Here is a 23,141-nt window from a genome sequence, read left to right as displayed (position 1 = left end):
TTAGTTTGAAGTACGTTTGATATTTTATAGAGTTCAGTTGAAAGGTACAGACATTACTCAATGAAGTTTTGTTGTTTGTTTTTTTTTTAAATATCTTTATAACAACTTTGAAACAATAGGTATCTTAGAGTACTAGCTTCCCTCCCCGGCCTAGGACAGAATGAAAACTTAAGTTTGTCTTGAAACTATTTTTAGAAACACGTTATTAAGTATAATTATAATTAGAACTATCTGAATATCTGTCTGTATGTTATATATATATATATATATATATATATATATATATATATATATATATATATATATATATATATATATATATATACATATATATGTGTGTGTGTGTTTGTAGGCACAGTGTATGTGAGTTTGTAGGAGGTTCTGCATGTTTGTAAGTTAAGTAAGTACCCCTTAAAGACCTTGTGATCTATAGGGCAGATGATGTAAAGGTCATCTGTTTCTGTGGCCTACGGTTTACGAAGGTGCCATGTGGCTAGCACGACGACCAACCGCCTTTACTTTTCCCCAGGATTCGAACCCGGGACTGCATGTTTGTATTGAGTGAATAAAGATTTTTTTTTTTTGTTTATTAATAAAAGGACGAGGGACTCGAAAGCGTCCTTGGCCTCAACATTTTGAGATGTTCGAGAAACAAAGTAATGGAAATTTACCTTACCTTTTTTTTATCTGAAGAATATTTTTTCTAATTGTCACCAAAAGACTGCAAACTAGAATTAGATACCAAATATTTTCATTTTTAAATGGCCGAAGTTATTTGACCTGTCCAGCGTATTAATTGAAATGTCTATATGGCATAAGACAAAATAGTAGCCGAAATCATAGTCTCAGAAATATTGTTTTAATCGAGAAATGTACAAATGACCACAACTAAAATGGAGAAGTCAAAATAAATAAATAAAAAATATTTAAAAAAAAAAAAGCTTATATTAAGCATAGTTGAATCAATTAGTTTGGATTTGTCATGTAATTAAATTTGTAATAGATCTAGTCTAACAATAAAAAAAAAAAGCATTTATAAAAGTTTTAAGAAAAGGGGGAATGACTTGAATTCGAACTCGTAGGCCTAAGCCTTCCCAGGCTTCTCAAGCCAACACGGTAACCACTCTGCTTGTGTAAAGCTTATGTTTGTATAGTTATCTATTGTTTCTATAGTGCCGTCCTATTTCATGTTTATTTCCTATAAAGGGGACTAATTCAGCTTATACCACCACTTCAGTCAAGTACTTTCCTTTGTTCGAGATACCAAACAAAATAATTAATTACCAATAGTTAATCAACTAATTGGTTAATTTTTTTTTTTTATCTTGTGTTGTCATGTAAAAAAAAATAACTGCAAAATTTCAGCTTGATCCGAGATTGGTTGTGAGAGAAATAAGGTGTACAAACTTTTGGCCAGACAGAGGGAGTGAGTTGATAGAAGCTTTGTGAAAACAACAACAAAATAATACGTAGTTTGGAAGTAGCATAACTAAAACCACGGTCATTTCAAACCATAACCCTAACCCATAATATTTTTGAAGCTATTAGATCTGATTCATTTTCTTATCTATGTTTAATGAGTTTGAAAATTGTGTATAAGTATATTACTGTTTCTTTTTTTCCACAACCCTCAATATAGATTATATCAACCCTCTGTGTTGTGTTGTCTGTAACCAAAGCATTTAACACCCGCAGTTATTTGTTATTGGCTTCCTCCTTCAGTACCTCTTGTCACTGACATTAAGGGGACTACTTTTGCTAACATGGTCCTTGGCGAGTGAGTCATGTTGTTTGCCAACATTGTCACCTGGCCAATTTTTTTTATCAATATACAATAATTTTTTTATCTATCGATTCACCCACACGGCTTGGGCCTCTTCTAAGCAAACATACATGTATAACTTACATACATATTAAAATACAAACATTTTCCCAGAAAAAAAAAAAAAAAAAAAGTAAACCTGGTCCAGTTTAGCCCCGGCATTAAAGTTAGCTTATGTGTTTAATGTGTGTAGGTATAGCCTTCATAATGGACACACATGTGTTGAAGTTTTATGTAGGTGTGCGTTTCCGTGTCGTGCTTGATGATAGACTTCCTTACAATGATGACCTCTGACCCTTGAGTTATAGCATTTCCGCCAGGAGTCGTTGGCAATGCACTTACTACATCTAAGACGTAAATTAAGGCCCCTGCTCGTATCTCATCATCAGGCGGAATTAATCATTTTGTTTATTTGTAGTTCACTTCTCTGTTGTGATTAAACTTCTATAACTTTGTTTATTAGAAAATATTTTATTTGTGTATAGAATTAAAAGGGGAATCCATGCTCTTTCCATATAACACAAATTAATGTTTATAAAAAAAAATAATTTAATTGGGTCAAATAAACGACGGTATCGTCAGATAGGAGAGAAAAGTTAATAGTGTGTATACAAAGCTAGAAACTAGTGGGGATAAAAAAAAGGTTTCTGAACAACTAAACTCAGAGCGTAACGTGTTTCACACTTAATTGAACTGTTGTACAGAGCTAACAAAAAAAAAAAAAAGACTTAATTGGTAAATCAACTTTGCATCATTAAAAAAGGGGCGAGGGGATTCCCCTATGATTAGAATGAGACGAATTCGTTTATAATAGCTGTGGTGATTGAATCTTGAGTCCGGAGTTCCGATTATACTTTTTTATTAGTTAATTATACTGGTCAATGTGTGTGGATTTTCCCAATCGATGACGTGTTGTTTTTATCCACTAGCATATGAAATTAGGAAATCAAAAATACGTTCAACTGTAGATAAAAGATAAGCTTGACTGCATCCTTCAAATAGTTTTTGTAATGGACCAGAAAACGGTTGGTTGGATCGTTGCGCCTTCTGTAAAACAGATAAGGCTAAATTACAATTATTTTTTAAAAAGTAATAGAATGAGGGAGTTTATATATTCAAGTGCCAATATCTTCTGCCTACGAGTTTGTGTATAGGTCATAGACATAAATAAATATAGACTGGCCAATTAAAGAGTTTTATGAAACTAAAATTTGTGACTTGCAATTTTGTGTACTTTATTATACAGCATTTATGAGCAGTATAAAAGTTAATCTATACACACCTATATATATATTGTAAATAAGGAGGCAGTGTATTTTTGTTTAATCTCTAAGAATGAAGATCATGCAACTTTTCATAATTCGGAAATCCGAATACAATAGATATACATGTTTTCAAGTTACATGAAGTTACTTCCTTTTTCCAGTCTATATTTATTTATGTCTATGGTATAGGTATAATAATTCATGTATGCTATAGTAAAGGTTTAAAAATAGTTTTCCGGGATTGACTGCAAGAAATTAACAAAAAAAAAAAAATCTAGATTCTTATAGGTTCTCAATGTACTTTCACTTTTACAAATTGATATAATGGCGTGTACCCTTTGAGTAGCCCGGTGTAGATCTATATCATTAGCTTACATGTCATTGTCTAGCTCGGCGTAGAGCTAAATGATTCAGTACCTTGGAGCCTACTTAGAGGATATAGATCTGTATAGAATGCGCTTAAGGCTTACAAACCTATGTCAAGATAATAGAGATGTAGTTCTTTTTTTTTTCTTAATAAAATCATTGATTTTTTTTTCTCTATTAAGTTTTTTTTTTCATTTGTGTAGCCTATATCATATGAATGTTTTTGTTAATTATATTTTTATAGTACCTTATACTATATTTTAAAATCATCTTAAATGAAAGTATTCCCCCATTCAAATCTCATTGTTTCAATGTCCCAGTACTGTTATACGAATACAAACCCTGCAAAGTTTAACTGCAGAGCACGCTTTCATAAACCCAAACAAAAGTGTTCGTTTGAGTGTTTGATTTATTTCGACCCACATCCTCGGCAACACACCTCCCTCGCCCCTCTTCATCTTGTCATAACAAACAATTAGTATCTAATCATAACAAGCACAGGGGCGCGCTGAGAATAGATTGCCAAGCTCTAGGATGAAGCACTGATTGTCAAAGAAACAGCCGGCCTACATTATTATAGCCATTATATGCTTTCGTGTAAATTTATCTGTTGAAAAAAAAATATGTAAAAAATAAATGTAATTAGACTATATATATATATATATATATATATATATATATATATATATATATATATATACACGTGGTGACCTGGTTATGAACATTAGTGTGGGTGATAGATTCAAATAGTGCTCATTAAAGGAATAAAATTGGTTTAATAATAATGCATTAAAACATACGTCTTTTTTATAATTAAAAAAAATAAATTTAAAAAAGCTAAAATATAATTTTACTACTGGTATGTGTTCTGTTTAAATCATCCATCTCTACTTCTATACATTAACTTACAAAAAAAAAATAATATAAAAAAATTAATAAACTACAATTTAAAAAGAATGTTAAGTAAGATTTAAAAAAAAAAAAAAAAAAACAGTATAGTTATAATTGATAGCATAATTTTTTTACAACTTAAGTAACGACAAAAAAAAAAAAGCGAGACGGTCGAGGGATTTATAATTGAACACAATAAAATAAGATAAGATAAGATAAGATAAGATAAGATAAGATAAGATAAGATAAAACAAATGTATGCATTTGAAAGCTAGACCAGTTGAAGTGCATCTAAAGAAACAGAGCCCAACAAAAAGATTATTTGTTTAGAGTGAGATACAGCCATAGTTTATACGCGAGATTATAAAACAGCTATATAGCGGTCTGCTACATTATATGAATACAGAATTCTCAAAAGAATTTAGTTTGAAGTAACCCAGGAATCTTATACTTATACATGCCATTTGATATAACTTTGAGTGGGGCACTGTAATTGGGGTAGTCGTGTTACCAAGACACTGTAATCTTAGACCTTATGTTCATACTAAAATAGTGAGTACTCACAAATTACCTAGTAAAGTTTAAAGTATAAGTATTATACCAAGATCAATAAGCTGACAAATTAATATGAAAACATAAACAATACTGTAAACATAAAATCAATTTTTTTTTTTGTAAGAATTGATAGAATAACTACATTATAATTCTTTTTTTAAATTGTATTTTACGATCACGTTAAGAAATGTAGAAATAAAGTGTTCCTCACCTCTGTAATATAGTTGGCAAAGTTTTGACTATATATTTGAAGTTAAATTGTCAACCAAAAAAAAAATACTACTAATAATTATATATTAAAATTTAGGCCTTACGTATATAGTTGTTGCGTACAGTGCTAGCTAGGTCAGAAAAAATCTAGGACGTAGGTCTATGTAGTATTGAGTGCTGGCAAAGTCAGTAAATATCTAGGACGTAGTCCTATAGTAGGCCTATAGAGTGCTGGCAAGGTCATTGAAATATAGGACGTAGGTCTATAGTGGTAGTATGAAGTGCTTGCAAGTTCAGTAAAATCTAAGGACATGGCAGTAGGGCCTAAATCTTATTTTACAGAAAACAAAACAGAAAATAATTAGGTCCTAAACATTAATCAGAGACTTAAACTCTGCTAGGTCCTGGTTTTCCTGGCTGATTCAGGCAACCCATTCCATGATTTCTCGGCACAAGAGAAACAAAGGAACACTTTTAAGTATTTGTCCTAGCAGATGAAATAAGAAATATAGGGCTGGCAAGGTGAGTAAAATATATAGCCTATTTAAATGCGTCAATAGCATACAGCCAGCCAGCATATGAAATAAGAAATATAGGGCTGGCAAGGTCTCTTAAATATATAGCCTATTTAAATGCGTCAATAGCAAACAGCCAGCCAGCATATGAAATAAGAAATATAGGGCTGGCAAGGTCTCTAAAATATATAGCCTATTTAAATGCATCAATAGCATACAGCCAGCCACACCAAAAAAAAAAAAAAAAAAAAAGGACTGTAAATATAATGTTTCCCTATTCTTTGTGATATTTTCACTTATACACACAGTTCCTCGTTATAGACAATATTGACAAAATGAAACAAACAAAAATGACCTCAAGATTAAATGTTTTACTGTAATAGCAGCATTGAAGAAAAAACATTTAGATCTAAGACTTAATCTAAACTAGATCTGAATGGACATTCTCTAAAATTGTCATTCTGTTTCTGTATTGGCCTCTTTTCTAATTTAATTTTGGTTTAGTGTTTAAAAAATAAAATTAAACATTATATGTACATCATCAGAATGTCATAAATATATATCTATTATCAGAACACGGTTGATACTCACACACATGAATTATATGGGAAAGAAATTGCTTCCTTTTAAAAAAAAATAAATAATTTGTTTTGTTGGTTAAATATATCTGGTCAGTGGACTTTTAATGTGAAACAGTTGGCCGGAAGCAGTCTGCTAAAGCTAAAGTGCTGTGTTTTACTAGCTCTAGACAACTTTGGCTATGCTTAAATGTGTTACTCATCTTTGATAGCAACCACACAGGGGGGGAAAAATCCACAAGAAAAACAACATGTTTGTTCCTAGATCTAGTCTGTTTAGCTCGGTCAGACCTTGTTTTCCCCTTCCCGCACCGTTGCGTCATCGATTGACATGAACGGCCATACAGGACGCTCGATTTCCCTCCCCTGTTGCTAACACGGCACGCGCGCAGCGCGAGAGAGTCGTTCCTATACACAGTGGCGGTGACGAGACAAATTGTTCACTGCGATGTGGAGTACTGCATTTACACGCGTTTGTCGTTCTTTTTGCAGTGTTCTTACTTCTTTTTAGTCAATATCTTTCTATTTTCAGAAGTGTCGCCTGGCATGGAGACCAACGACAATAACGAGGACTACGATGAAGCGACCATGGCCATGCTGTGTGCTAATTTACCCAGCAATGTGTTCAACTCGAGCACACCGGACCCGCGGCTTCAGAGGGCGTGGCAAGAAACGGAGAGAACGAATCAGGTCACGCCAATCCTGAAGGAAGAGCTTCGTTTTTACATCCTGGCCAAACGGCTGAAGAAAGGGGAGCCGGAGATTGACACGACCTCAGATGTGCCTAAGAATTATGAGGTATTTTTTTTTTTAGAACCGTATGGTATACCATTTTAAACTAGATCTAGATTATATCTAAACCTAGATCTAAATCTAGATCTATAAATACAAGACCTGAGAAGAGATCTAGATTATAGATCGGCTTGATTGGCTAGATTTAGATCTAGATCTTAACCTACACTGTGACCTAGACCTATCAGCTATTGTGTGAGCTACATTTTTATACGTAGATCTATTGCCAGATAGACTACCCAAAATTTTGAGAACCTCTTACTTCAGCTGTTTTCATAAGTAGGCTTCTAGATTTAAACTATATCTAGATAGTAGATTGTAAGTTCATACTCGCATAGATGTAGAATCTAGATTTATAAATGACTAGGTCTAATCTATTGATCTGTCTATGCTGTAGATCTATTTAAATATTTTCAAAGTAGATCTAGATATCTAGATAAGATAGGCCTAAAGATTATATCTAAATATATATTCAGATCTAGGAGTTTAAGGCATGAGGATGAGTCTAAATCTGTCATAGATCTATCTATATACATAATATATGGCCTCCTTCAGTCGCGAAAAGCGACTATGGATCATCTCATGGAAATGAGATGAATGCCTGGGCATTAGCTGTGGTCGGAACGATGTCACCCACACATCAGTTCCCCCCACTCCACGCAGCTGATGTATCCAAGGGAACGGCAGTGCCGATACAGTTTGGGGTCAGCGGCGTCGCAGGTTCTGCCAGAGTGTAGCACTGGGTGCTGCAAACTGCCTTAGGGTCGCCAGCTCCTGATTTTTGGTCATGGTTGACTCCTGAAGCCTTTCCCATGATTGGGTATAGCTGCAAGGCAACAGAGGTTCGAATTCAAAGTTTTCCTTCTCCTAGGTGGGTAGCCAGCCATGGCTAATGAGCCCCTCCTGCCCAAAGCTTACTGGTTAAGGCGCCAGTTACTCGCCTTTGCCCCTTCCTCTGTTAGTGAGAACAGTTCCGCCGGACTCAAAATCTGAGCCACACGTGAAGGCCAGGAGTTAGACTGGTTGTCTGAGGCTATTTGAGACGCATGCCATTAGGAAGCATTTTATAGGTAGTGGAGTGCTTACATCCATTACCACTTCCGGCAATGACAACCTTGCAGATCTAGATATATAGAGTCTAAAACTCTAGATCTGCTTGAAAATTCATCATAGAACAAATATTTAACATAACAAAGCAGATCTAGATATATATTTCAACTAGTCTAGTCTGTGCCATGTGCAGGTCTGTATGTAGATCTAGCTCCAGATTTTCAATTTTATTAATAATTATTATGCTATTGCATCAACCATCATGTATAACTTAGAAGTAGAAAGGCTAGATCAAGGTCTACCAAATAGTTTCTGGATTTATGAGCATATGAGAAAAGGGGTAAGGAGTATCGAGCATTGTATGTAATCTGTCAGCCCACAGAAACCGGTGAGATTAGCACAAAATGCTAAATACAAATTGTTGTTACCGGTTGTTGACTTGTAGCACCAAACTGCTGGTAAACAACTAAACCATTGTAGGCGTAGTAGATCTAGAGTCTATATCTTAACTAATAAAACTTTAAATAACTTGAATCACTTCATTTCGTGGACAATACGAAATAAAACTTTATTTATAGTAGCCTATAGACAAAATCAACTACTGATGAGTGAAATAAATGTAGTAGACTTTAGTAATAATATATTTTTTTAACAAAATCTAACTCACTACACTAACACAACCTTTCAGTCTCACGTTCTAGAGTCATCTCCCCTGAGATCAAGTGACGACAATGCCACCTATGCTGCATCATTCACAACCAATCGCTATAACCACCGTCAGTCACTATATAAACACACTCACTCCATTGTCTCAATGGAACATTTATTTGTTATTGGTTAACAATACCAGCTAAATATAACACATTTATTTTTATGATGAAGGAAATTACCGAATTTCAATTTGGGGAATCAGTAAGCTTAGAATATTTCTTTTCTAGCGGGAAAGCAAATATCTTTCACAGATTTAGCCATTCTTAAACGCAAGAATAATTGTACGGCAATTTCCGAATTTGGATTTTTTTTTCGGGGGGGGTCACATTTAACCCCTTCCCCTTTTCCACGTCCCATTAGACTGTGAGTTGCGTAATGGGTAAAAACAAAATAGCCAGCTTTGTTGTGATACTTTATTTTATTTTTTTGTTTTACTCAAAATATTTAATGGAATTTCGCAAGTATGTAAGGCTGGGTTGTTTTTTTAAATAAAAATTAACTCACTTGAAAAACTGGTGTTCAACATTGTACAAATTTATTTTTGGCAAAGTTAAAAACAGAAACAGAAACTTATTAAATACTTAGAAAAACATAAACTTATTTACAAAAAAAAAATACAGTGTCACACATTTACTTTGTTTACATTTGTCTTTGTTAATTAAAAAAAATAATTGTATTATTCAATAGACCTAAGCTGTTGTTTGTTTGTTTGTTTTTTTTGCAACAAATAAAACTATTATTATTCAAAGCCAAATGATGTTGTGTATGTGTTACCACAACAGATAATTTTTAAATTGAAAGACAAAATTTAAGTAAAAAAAAGTGTAAAACATATTCATTGATTAACATGCATGACTAGATTTACACATAAAATGCATACAAGCAATTCTTCTTTTTTTTTTTTTTTTCAGTAACGTCTGTAATCTATAAGATAAGAAAAATAAAAAACTCAAATTTTTTAATGGTATATTTATCTCATACTAATCATTAATACCTAAATCTCATATTACACTTACAGCATATAGAAATAATTTGATTCAGTGAAAACAAAAATACCACTTTTATGTTCTTATTTAATGACCAAAAAAAATGATATCATTAAAAGACAAATAACTCCTACATTCTTTATCAATACATATATCTCCCATTACAAAAGGGCGAAACAAATATTCAATGAAGATACAACTTTTATTTTTCACTAACAAAACAAAACAAAAAAATATTAAACTGATATAAAAGGACCAATAAAAATATATTATTAAATGAAAAGAAAATCTCATATACTTTAGGAAAAGAAATCTTGTTTTAGAAATCTTGTTTTGTAAAACAATGATTATATCTCATATTATTTTTATTATTTAGTGATAAATAAGTATACATATATTTAACGACATAGGAATCTCATATTGTTAAATGATAAATAAATTTCTTATTACTAATAAAATAAGAAATGCCTATAATTTATTGAACTACAAATACATTTCATTTTTTAAGCAATAAAATGAATATCGTATTACTAAGCGACACATACATATTGTTTTATTTTACGACAAATAAATATCATTTTATTAAATGATAAATGAATATCATATTACTAGGAGACAAATATATATAATTTCATTTTACGACAAATAAATTTCATTTTCTTAAACAATGAATGAATATCATATTACTAAGCGACAATTAAATATCATTTTAGTTTAAGACAAATAAATTTCATTTTTTTAAAACGATAAATGAATATCATATTACTAAGCGATACATACATATCGTTTTATTTTTCGACAAATAAATATCATTTTTTAAACGATAAATGAATATCATATTACTAAGAGACAAATATATATAATTTCATTTTACGACAAATAAATTTCATTTTCTTAAACAATGAATGAATATCATATTACTAAGCGACAATTAAATATCATTTTAGTTTAGGACAAATAAATTTCATTTTTTTTTAAACGATAAATGAATATCATAATACTAAGTGATACATACATATCATTTTATTTTACGACAAATAAATATCATTTTTTAAACGATAAATGAATATCATATTACTAAGCGATACATACATATCGTTTTATTTTACGACAAATAAATAAATAATAATAAATAAATAAATAAATATCATATTTTAAACGATAAATGAATATCATATTACTAAGAGACAAATATATATAATTTTATATTACGACAAATAAATTTCATTTTTTTAAACAATGAATGAATATCATATTACTAAGCGACAATTAAATAACATGTTATTTTACGACAAATAAATTTCATTTTTTTTTAACGATAAATGAATATCATATTACTAATGGACAATTAAATATCATTTTATTTTATGACAAATAAATTTCATTTTCTTAAACGATAAATGAATATCATATTACTAAGAGACATTTAAATATCATTTTATTTTACGGCAAATAAATTACATTTTTTTAAACGATAAATGAATATCATATTACTAATGGACAATTAAATATCATTTGATTTTACGACAAATAAATTTCATTTTTTTAAACAATAAATGAATATCATATTAATAAGCGACAATTAAATATCATTTTATTTTACAACAAATAAATCTCATTTTTTTAAATGATAAATAAATATCATATTACTAAGAGACAAATATATATCATTTTATTTCATGACAAATCCCATTTTCTTTAGCGACATATCAATATCATATTGCTAAGTGACAAATATATATCATTTTTTTTAATGACAAATTTTATTCAATGTAAAGACACAGACTTTTTTTTTTTAATGACTAATAAAAACTTGATTTCTTGTAAATCAAAGAAATTTGTTTTTCTTCACACGAAATTAATTCTAACCTCTTTTACCTACAAATACATGTCATATTATTTAATGACAAATGAGACTTATACCAATAAACAACTAATTAATTTCATATTTAACAACAAACAAATATCATTGTTAAACAGAAAACAAATATCATTATTAAACAACAAAGTCTCTCAAATTGAACAAGTAAATATCATATTGTTTAGTGTTAATCAATGTCATATTATTTATCGACAAAAAAAAATCATATAATAAAATAACAAAATGTCTTATATTTAAAGACAAACAAATATCATATTGTTGAATAACATATCATTTCATATTGTTAAGTGATTTGTTTTAAAACTATCATATTTTTATTGTCAAGAAATATATCTCATATTAATTTAATAATTATAAATCTCAGATTTTTAAATTATACTCACATTTTACTTCCAAAATTTCCCATTATAAAATATATAGACTAATGTATACTATTTAATGACAGAACAAATTTATTTCACTCAACTAATCACAAACACAATCTTTTTTTTTTTTTGTAATATATCAAAATCTCATATTAAAAAAATATTTTTTTTTAAACAAAGTCTCATACAGTCTACAGTTTAATTAACAACAGAACAACGTTCCCTTATCTATGACAGACAAGTTACTAATGAACAACGCGACATTCACTGCCATTTACAGTAGTTACTCACTGATCTATAATGGATACATAAATTAACCTTATATTTAATTACAGCTGTTCCATCACTTACCTAGATCTATCAGCATCACTTGCCCAGATCTATCAGCATCACTTGCCTAGATCTATCAGCATCACTTGCCTAGATCTACCAGCATCACTTGCCTAGATCTATCAGCATCATTTACCTATAAGTAAATCAGTAGCACTGAGCTACATTCTTACTTTTCAAGCCACACAATGCTCTTCAGAGTTCTAAGTATAAATACAGACAATGAAATAACTTAAGCTCTGTATACATAAAAGAAGTTTTTGTGAACAAAATATGCATCCTCTGTTTGGGACTCCTCCACTCAAAAAAAAAAACAAAAGTAAGAAACAGACGTTAAAGAGCCTTGAGGCTCATAATAAATGAATATTCACATTTGACTAGAGTAACACCATTAGTAAAATCACTAAAAGCTGGACACTCTAGGACAGAATACTAAAAAATAAAGAAGCAGTTATGCAAAAGGCACTGAACCATAATTTACAAATACGAAAAGCACAACATTATGAAATAATTCGAAAAATACAAAGATATTAGCACTTATTAAATTCCTTATGCTAGGAAGCTCTTTCTTCCCTAATGCAATTAGAGCATGTAAGGGGTTGCCTGAATCAGCCAATAAAGCCACTAACTTATAGTTTAAGTCACTAACATGCAAGACTATAGATTGACACATGGATACGTGTAGGACGTAATTATCTTCTTCTTTGGAGATACGTCCGTATTTAAAAAAAAAAGGCTTGACGGGCTGTTTTATTGTGACATTTTTATGGTAAACATAAGACTTCAGTTGTTCTGTTCTGATTATAGTAAACATGGGAATTCAGCTGTTTAGTTCTGATAGTAAACAGCATTAGTATGAGCTGTTGTGCCTAAAGTCTAACACGTTCTGCTGTTTCCCCAGTTGACGGAAGAGGAGATGAGGAAGAAAGAGAGAAGGAAAGAGCAGAATCGTAAGGCAGCCAAAAAGTGCAGGGAAAAGAGAAAGATGAAGAGCCTGAGTGAGGCAGAGGTAGGTGTTCTTAGAAACTCTTTTTGAGTGAGGCCTTCATTATATATCTGTTTGAGTGAGGCCTTGATATATATCTGTTTGAGTGAGGCCTTGATATATATATCTGTTTGAGTGAGGCTGACGTGCATGTTTTGTTTTCAGTGAGGCCGAGGTATGTGTTCTTAGAAATTCTGTTTGAGTGAGGCCTTGATATATATTTGTTTGAGTGAGGCCTTGATATATATTTGTTTGAGTGAGGCTGATGTGCATGTTTGTTTTCAGTGAGGCCAAGGTATGTGTCTGCTTAAGTGAGGTATTTGAATCTGGTGTGTGTGGTATTTTGTGTGTGTGTGGGGGGGGGGGGCACATTATTATTTGAGCATTGGGTTAGGCTATGTGGCATGTATCGATTCCTATGTAGTGTGTCTGTTAGATTTAATATTTACAATGGCCCTGCCCAAACCTTTTTCTAATCGGGTGCTCGCGTAATTTCTACTCGGATGTGTCCCAATCACTCTTCATGTGTAACCTGACTACACTGCTGGAGAGATGGGCGCCATCGTGTTATCCGGGGTTACAATTCTATTAATACACTTCCCATTGCCTTTGACTTCCATGCAATGCTTTAAAACTTTACATTTCATTTTCGTTGAACAGATTACAGATAATAAAAGAAAGGAAAACCAGCGTCTAAGAGACGAAGTGCTCAGGCTGAACTTCATCGTGTCTCAACTGCAGAGATATTTGGACGAGCACCTTCGAAGCGATCAGTGTCTTAAAGTGAAGCCAAACTTTGAACCCATGACGCATGGCGCCGAGCCTGAAGCTTTAAGACACTTGCCTCTCACGTCCTTCGAGACGCCCCCGAAGGAAATCAGGAAACGCCCTTACCCGTTCACCAGAGAGAAAAGCTCGGAATATTTGTCAGGGGTCCAGAACAGAGTCGCCGAGTTCGCGGGACCTTCTGGAAGCTTTCCTGAAGGCGTTGGGTGCTTTCCGGATGGATCCATATTGCCAGAGCATTACACTCAGCAGTTTATCTCGCCTGAGTTAGATACACAAGGTGACATGTCAGGTTCACAAGGCAACGGCTCTGAGATGCCAGCGTCACCCCGTTATTTCCCCTACTTGTTGCCTAGAACATCTGCCTTCCAGGGATTCAGCCAGTGCAGTGAGATGGCCGCTGACCAATCCAGCGTGAGTGACGATGTCCTGGCGGTCTTCATGACCTACAAGCCCTTGAATGACACTATGTCCGACGCTGCATCGCAAAGCACCATCAACGAGAGACTGGAGACGGACGAATCCGTGGAGGCAGGGAATGACTTTCTGGAGAACTACAACTTCTTGAGTGAAACAGAGCAGGAAACCAGCTTCAGTGAATACCCCATGGAAGATTCTGATCAGTTCCTCCAAGCCTGTCCCCCATCACCGCTGACCCCTCTTTCCCCAGTGTCACCCTCCTTTCCCCCGCCCACGTCATTGCCAAGCACGCCATCCCAGACGATGACATACATTCTGGGCAACGAGGGGCTTATCTCCCCATGCGGTTCGAAGGAGAACCCAGCCAGACCTCCAATCAGGCGCACTTCCTCCTGCGTGTCAGTCCCCTCCCCTTACGGCGGGCTCCAGTCGACATCCTCTATCAGCCCTCCCCCGAGCGTGCCATCCCCTGCCAGTCACGGTCTGCCGGAGTCTCCGCCCATTCTACAAGGCTTCGCTCCATTGGACGAGGCCAGGTATTTTACACAGTACTCTCCAACCAGCTCCGTTGCTGCAGAGGCCGACACGTTTCAATTGGCAGATCACTTCCAGGAGCAGCATGTCAGCAGTAGCGTTTTATTTTGACTGTAGTCGAAATTCTGTCTATAAACATTTAGGGTGCAAACAGAATTATAGTGACCCACTTTTTAATTAAGCTGTGACATAACTTTTTATTTAGTTTGTCAACCTTCTGGTCCTTACCTCCCTTTCTAAACTCTAGCCGCAGTGTTCTTATGACTGAAAACCATAACAAAAAAAAAAACAACTATATATATTAGTCTCTAAGAATGCTACACTGTTGTTTGTAACTACAGTTACACTTAACAGAAGAAGTACCTCCCAATTTATCATCAGTGTTTTGTCCCTTGAAAAGTCAATACACCGCCACCTGACAGCTATGAACCTAAGTACCTAGCCACTTACAACGCTTTCTAATTGTTCAGTGTTATGCTAAGATTTTAATCAAATTGTCCAATGATTCTGTTTTCCCTCTTGCCTTCTCCCTAGCTGCTCAGAATGTTCTAGCTGATTCTAGCTGTATTAAAAACGGTGTAGCTCTATAGCATGGGTTCTCAACCTGTGGGTCGCGACCCCTCTGAGGGTCGATTGAAAATTAGCCAGGGGCCGCGGCAGAGTGGGGGATTGTATAAAGGGGTCGCCGAGCATAAAAGGTTGAGAACCGCTGAATAGCATTAAAAGAGCTGAACGAATCTCGAATACAAATGTTCTTTAAAATAACATGCCCCTGAAGATTTCATCTTCGCGGCCCAATTAGCTCAGTCTTAAAGAAGTCTATAACTGCGTTAGCTGTAGTTATGAGTCTGTTATAGGTGGTTTAAAAGACTTAATCATAAACTAAACATTGAAGTGCCAGAGCAACACACCGTTTTGAGTGATCGAATTTCCAGTCATTTCAACGTCAAACCGATTACTGCTTTCCTCCAAAGCCACTGATCTCAGCGGTTTGGACCCACAACTATATATACCGTATATATATATATATATATATATGGTTCTGCAGAAAGAAATATAGAATCTAGATTTATATGTAAATATGTTCTTGACAGTATGTTATGTTTGTTACAGTTTTTTTAATGTAGATGACAAGAATTTCTTTACGAATGTATATTCATTGCTTGTTCATGTTATTGGCCTACATAAACCCTTGTTTATAATCTGAACATTCATGAAAAATGAGATGTTTTTTTTTGTTTTGTTTACTCTTACCATGACATTGTGTGGCCAAGTCACGACCTGCTTGGTTCCAAGTTGGGATACAAGCTAAGTTGTAGGTGTGTTCTAGAATTACTCTTAGTTAATCTGAAAACGTGTACACATTTACACTTTGTTTCTATGAATCAATCCAGTTGTAGGCCTATGTTGTATGTGTAAATAATGTACAATAATGTGTGTACATATACTTCAACCACTTGTTGGTTCTGTGTATAGACACTTGTACTGAACTCATGTGTACACTCTGACTTGTATGTATTTTATCAGTCGTTCAGATACCTGAGATACTAACAGAGTTATTTCATTCCTTTGTTTATTTTCTGAATCCTCCATTAACCCTTCCCCACCATTCCATTCTGAATTTTTTTTCCTTCTAGTATGTTCGTTTTTTGTTTTGTTTTTTTTGTTTTTTTGGGGGGGCAGTCTGTCTAGCAATGACAATAATTACAGCAGTAACTATATTCGACCCTGACACTAACTCAAGGAAAGGTTTACGAGGTTTATGTCCACCATGCATCTAAGAACTCTATTTTTTGGTCACTTAGTCATTCCTGGACCTTTTTTTGCACCTAACACTAAGCGTTATAAAATGATCACCAATGGATACAATAAACAGATTTGACCTAGCAAGTCACGCACAAAGCTGTCCCTATTTCATTTAGTGACCAACTTCGAGCGAAATCATTTGGAGGCTTGTAGAGTGAAGTCAACCCCCCCCCAAACACACACACACACACACATACATACTCTCTACAAAAATTCATGTTTCTCATTGACATATTATTAATACTAGTGTTCGCATACTGGTATCATCAACACCCCCTCCATCACTGACCTATATGGTCTCACCTTGCCATATGTTTCTATATGTATATGTATAATTGGGTTCATTATGACCTTTGTTTTCCTTGCATCGTACAGTGACTGACCATGTAACTAGTTTTCATATTATACATTGATATAACCGTAAACAATGGCATATGTATTTTAACCTTTTGTTCTTGACTATGTTACATTATACATGTATGTTATAGGCCTAGTTTTATTCTAAGTATTTTTTTTAAATAGCAGTTTTGTTATAAATGAAGCTGGCATGTCAGACTTAACACGTGAGCATGGTCAGGGCCGGCCTTAGGCATCGGCAAACTAGGCAGCAGTCTAGGGCCTCCGCTTATCTAAGGCCGGCCCTGTAATGGTCAACTATCAAAGTTTACACTTCATCATTAAACTCCACACAGTGCAAAGTGCTGATAGCTTGAGGACAAACGCGACATTTTCAGCAGAGAAGTTTCTTTTTTTTTCACACTTGACCTATTATTTTAAAAATTAAAGCTTTGTTCTAGACCTAGATGTGTAGACCTAAATCTGGACTCTGTACTAGTGTTTAAAATGACTAACCTCTTAAAAAAAGTTATCCTTTAAAATTTGTAATGTTTGATTCACGCCACACAACGGGCTTGTAAGAGCAGCTTGGTGGATTACTTTTCTATAAGATTATGACTAAAATCTAGATCGAACAATGAAATGCGTGTTCAGATGTGAGTCACATTATTTCACGATTACCCCGGAAGTGATACATAAAAATAGAATGAATGCAAAGAACTTGTAGCTATTTGTTTTGAAATATGGATGGGGAACTTAAGAATAGTGTTTTATTCTTAAAACTGTAAAAACTGAAGATCTGATCACAAGTATTTGTTTTTTTATTAGCTGAATAGCTGAAATCGCCAAACACCATTATGTTCTCCGCAGTGATATAAGTAAATAAAACAACAGTCTCATTGACTAGTCTATGTCTGTTTACATATAGTAGCCAACCTGACTTTGTCATTAGCACATTGGCCTTGAGGAACAGGTAACGTCGTGGTTCTTAGTCTGATAAAGTTAGTACCCCCTTTTGGCCACGTAATTGTGCTATAAATTGTAACCTATTCTGTGACCCGCTTAAGCGGCCCAAGTAACTAATTGACTGGGAAAATGGGGACGACCTACCATTCCGTTTGATAACTAGCTACCACTAATGGAAGGTTTGCAATTTTGGTTAGTTAGAATTCTCTGGCCAGTGGCAGAGTTTGTAAAACTATATCCAAACAAAAACTATGGCGTTGTTCTTAGTATGGGCTCGTAAACTTAGGCATAGAAAGATAGACTTCAACTCTATAAACATATATTGCAGTCGTGTCATAGGATTAACTAGCAACACGTGAACTGTCATAAACTGGTCATTGAGGAACCTGTCTGTCTATAATAACATTTCATTAGTATTTGTCGTCTGCTTATTTTAGGGTAAGATAATTTTGTTTTGAAAAAAAAAAAAAAAAAAACTAACACAGACCATTTGCTTTTATTCCCCTAGTCACTGGCCTGGTCTTCTCGTCTGCTTTCTACAGTAGCAGAAAACCGAAATTACAACAAGATCATCCATCCCCCCCCCCCTTTTTTTTTCTTTGTATTTTTCAATCTCAACTTTATTTTCCTTTCTGCACAGTGCAGTACTTTAACAAATTCGCTGGTGTAGCAGACTATTGAAGGTATGATAAATGGAGAAAGATAACTCTTGACTAAATGACCTCAGAAGTGGTAACATAGTTCATGCATATTTCAGAATGTTTGTATCAAAGAACTACATTTGGATCGGAAGCCAGTATGTTGAATGCAATATTAGAATAATGTTTCTGTTTACTGTTCGTTGAACTATTGATCTATTAAGATGAACATCTTTGTTTAGTGCTAATAAAATTACACTAATAAAATATGAAGAAAAAGCCATTGCTGTTTGTTTTATATTTTTCTGGTGTTTTTCTTAACTGTAGCATTTAGACCTTCCCATCGCAACAAGGCCAATGCCCCAGGCAGAAACATCATCCACTGAGGCCAAATGCCCCGGGCAGTAACATCATCCACTGAGGCCAATACCCCAGGCAGTAACATCATCCACTGAGGCCAATACCCCAGGCAGTAATATCATCCACTGAGGCCAATACCCCAGGTAGTAGCATCATCCACTGAGGCCAATGCCCCCAGGCAGTAACATCATCCACTGAGGCCAATGCCCCAGCCAGTAACATCATCCACTGAGGCCAATGCCCCCAGGCAGTAACATCATCCACTGAGGCCAATACCCCAGCCAGTAACATCATCCACTGAGGCCAATACCCCAGGCAGTAACATCATCAACTGAGGCCAATACCCCAGGTAGTAACATCATCCACTGAGGCCAATGCCCCCAGGCAGTAACATCATCCACTGAGGCCAATGCCCCAGCCAGTAACATCATCCACTGAGGCCAATGCCCCCAGGCAGTAACATCATCCACTGAGGCCAATACCCCAGCCAGTAACATCATCCACTGAGGCCAATACCCCAGGCAGTAACATCATCAACTGAGGCCAATACCCCAGGTAGTAACATCATCCACTGAGGCCAATGCCCCCAGGCAGTAACATCATCCACTGAGGCCAATACCCCCAGGTAGTAACATCATCCACTGAGGCCAATGCCCCCAGGCAGTAACATCATCCACTGAGGCCAATACCCCAGGTAGTAACATCATCCACTGAGGCCAATGCCCCCAGGCAGTAACATCATCCACTGAGGCCAATACCCCAGGCAGTAATATCATCCACTGAGGCCAATACCCCAGGCAGTAACATCATCCACTGAGGCCAATACCCCAGGCAGTAACATCATCCACTGAGGCCAATACCCCAGGCAGTAATATCATCCACTGAGGCCAATACCCCAGGCAGTAATATCATCCGCTGAGGCCAATACCCCAGGCAGTAACATCATCCACTGAGGCCAATACCCCAGGCAGTAATATCATCCACTGAGGCCAATACCCCAGGTAGTAGCATCATCCACTGAGGCCAATGCCCCCAGGCAGTAACATCATCCACTGAGGCCAAATGCCCCGGGCAGTAACATCATCCACTGAGGCCAATACCCCAGGCAGTAACATCATCCACTGAGGCCAATACCCCAGGCAGTAATATCATCCACTGAGGCCAATACCCCAGGTAGTAGCATCATCCACTGAGGCCAATGCCCCCAGGCAGTAACATCATCCACTGAGGCCAATGCCCCAGCCAGTAACATCATCCACTGAGGCCAATGCCCCCAGGCAGTAACATCATCCACTGAGGCCAATACCCCAGCCAGTAACATCATCCACTGAGGCCAATACCCCAGGCAGTAACATCATCAACTGAGGCCAATACCCCAGGTAGTAACATCATCCACTGAGGCCAATGCCCCCAGGCAGTAACATCATCCACTGAGGCCAATACCCCCAGGTAGTAACATCATCCACTGAGGCCAATGCCCCCAGGCAGTAACATCATCCACTGAGGCCAATACCCCAGGTAGTAACATCATCCACTGAGGCCAATGCCCCCAGGCAGTAACATCATCCACTGAGGCCAATACCCCAGGCAGTAATATCATCCACTGAGGCCAATACCCCAGGCAGTAACATCATCCGCTGAGGCCAATACCCCAGGCAGTAACATCATCCACTGAGGCCAATACCCCAGGCAGTAACATCATCCACTGAGGCCAATACCCCAGGTAGTAGCATCATCCACTGAGGCCAATGCCCCCAGGCAGTAACATCATCCACTGAGGCAATGCCCCCAGGCAGTAACATCATCCACTGAGGCCAATACCCCAGGCAGTAACATCATCCACTGAGGCCAATGCCCCCAGGCAGTAACATCATCCACTGAGGCAATGCCCCCAGGCAGTAACATCATCCACTGAGGCCAATACCCCAGGCAGTAACATCATCCACTGAGGCCAATGCCCCCAGGCAGTAACATCATCCACTGAGGCCAATACCCCAGGCAGTAACATCATCCACTGAGGCCAATACCCCAGGTAGTAACATCATCCACTGAGGCCAATACCCCAGGCAGTAACATCATCCACTGAGGCCAATACCCCAGGTAGTAACATCATCCACTGAGGCCAATACCCCAGGCAGTAACATCATCCACTGCGTGTACTTCCATTGCACTGAGGGTACACGTTTTGTTGTTTCTCAAAAGCCTTTAAATTTCTTGACACCAATGCTGATTGAAAAGACATTTAGATGTCAGAGACAGCTGGCATTCCATCGTATGCTGTGGCCTAACACGGTGATTCAAGAACACGATGCCCCCCCCCTTAACCAGAAAAATGGAAGGTTGAGAGTGTCAAAGAAAATGTCATCCTGCATGCAGTGGTGGCGAGTGAGGCAAACTCAACCTCTGAAGGTCCCAGAGATTATCTTTCAGTGGGGCCCGGACAAGTTCCTTTGCGCTAAGGTTGTTACGCCACTGTGCAAGCAATATGAAATGACAAATTTAGACTTGAAATAGCCCTAAGATGACATAAAAGGGGGGGGGGGCCTTTAAAAGTCTAGATATTATATGCAAGTGCTAAATATTTCTTGGGAGCCCAAAACTATAGCTTGTGTTGCCAATAGGTAAATCCGGCCCTGGCAAGGTGAGATGTTTTGATTATTATATTAGTTCCCCTTTCAGACCTTGTGGTCTATAGGGCAGATGATGTAAAGGTCATCTGTTTCTGTGGTCAACGGTTAACGCCAAAGAGTCCACCCAACCCTAATAGATACCTGATTTTAGTTGGGGAAAGTAAAGGCGGTTGGTCATTGTGCTGGCCTCATCACGCCCTGCTCGCTAACAGTTGCCCAAAAGAAACAGGTGACCAGTGACCTTAACATCACGATAGATCGCAAGACCTGAAGGTGGAATTTTTACATTTTCCAACATGGAAGTATAACTACAAGAAGCGATCAACTTTTTTTCCCCTTAGAAAAGTAAATTGACCTGAGTCGCCCTTCCCCCTCCTTGTTGACTTGGGTATGATATTTCAAAGCTCCGAGGACTTCGATTTCTCATGGCTCTCCACCCAAGGTCATGCTGAGTCCTTGATGTTTGTAGTGGGATTTGAGCTCAAGACGAACAAGAAGATAGCAACGCGTCCACTGCGTCCGGCAAGCTATTTTTTAATTAGTATTATTTATTTATTTTATTTATTTTATTTATTTATTTATTTATTTATTTATTTATTTATTTATTTATTTTATTTTATTTATTTATTTATTTATTTATTTATTTATTTATTTATTTATTTATTTATTTATTTATTTATTTATTTTATTTATTTATTTATTTATTTTTTTTTATTTTTTTTTATTTATTTATTTATTTTATTTATTTATTTTATTTTATTTATTTATTTATTTATTATTTAAAATATATTGGATAATGATTTTCTACAACTAAAAATAAAAAATCCACCACAAAAACAAAATACACGTCAACACTGCACTCTGAAAATTAATTGCACTCACATCTGCTGCTCTTCTGGGGAAATGGGTCAAAGACTTGAGAATAAAGGTCAAACATATCATTACAATACCTCTATTCAACTCATACATGTTTGTGTTTTCTTTTTTTTTTTTTTTTTTTGGGAGGGTGGGGGGAGAAACTGATTTTTTTGTTAGTCCTATTTTTTTTGGGTGGGTTGGGGGGGGGGGGGGGTGAGGAACTGATTTTTTTTTTGTTAGTCCTATTTTTTTTTTGGGGGGGGGGGGAATTGTTTTTTTGTTATCCTATTTTTTTTTTTGGGGGGGGACTGTTTTTTTGTTAGTCCTATTTTGGAAGGGGGGGGGGGAGAACTGATTTTTGGTTATTCCTATTTTTTTGGGCAGGGGAGGCGAGGTGGTTCAAACTACTGTTAAGAGGTATCATCATAAGTCTTCTCTAGCCCTATGGTTAACATTTTAGAATTCTTCAACCTCATCTCCCCCCCCCCCCATGCCACTTTTGCA

General features: G+C 35.9%; 1 protein-coding gene across 6 annotated transcripts in view; it reads left to right on the top strand.

Annotated features, from left to right (window-relative positions):
* The window catches only part of LOC106061796 (uncharacterized), a 77,875-nt gene extending 58,803 nt beyond the window's left edge, over nt 1-19,072 (top strand). For 5 of the 6 annotated variants that reach the window (XM_056022948.1, XM_056022949.1, XM_056022951.1 and 2 more), the window contains exons 2-4: nt 6,735-7,000; nt 13,220-13,327; nt 13,964-19,072. In XM_056022948.1, coding sequence (XP_055878923.1) covers nt 6,735-7,000; nt 13,220-13,327; nt 13,964-15,154 — 1,565 coding nt within the window. In that variant the 3' untranslated portion in view covers nt 15,155-19,072. Of the gene's footprint in view, nt 1-5,510; nt 5,632-6,734; nt 7,001-13,219; nt 13,328-13,963 lie in introns of all 6 variants that reach the window. The other variant, XM_056022952.1, reaches the window with a different exon arrangement.
* Nucleotides 19,073-23,141: the final 4,069 nt, after the last annotated feature.

Source organism: Biomphalaria glabrata, chromosome 3 (assembly GCF_947242115.1).
Source record: "Biomphalaria glabrata chromosome 3, xgBioGlab47.1, whole genome shotgun sequence".
In the NCBI taxonomy this organism is placed as follows: domain Eukaryota; kingdom Metazoa; phylum Mollusca; class Gastropoda; family Planorbidae; genus Biomphalaria; species Biomphalaria glabrata.
The sequence above is the reverse complement of the archived record's forward strand: the minus strand, read 5'-3'. Positions and strand labels throughout refer to the sequence as shown.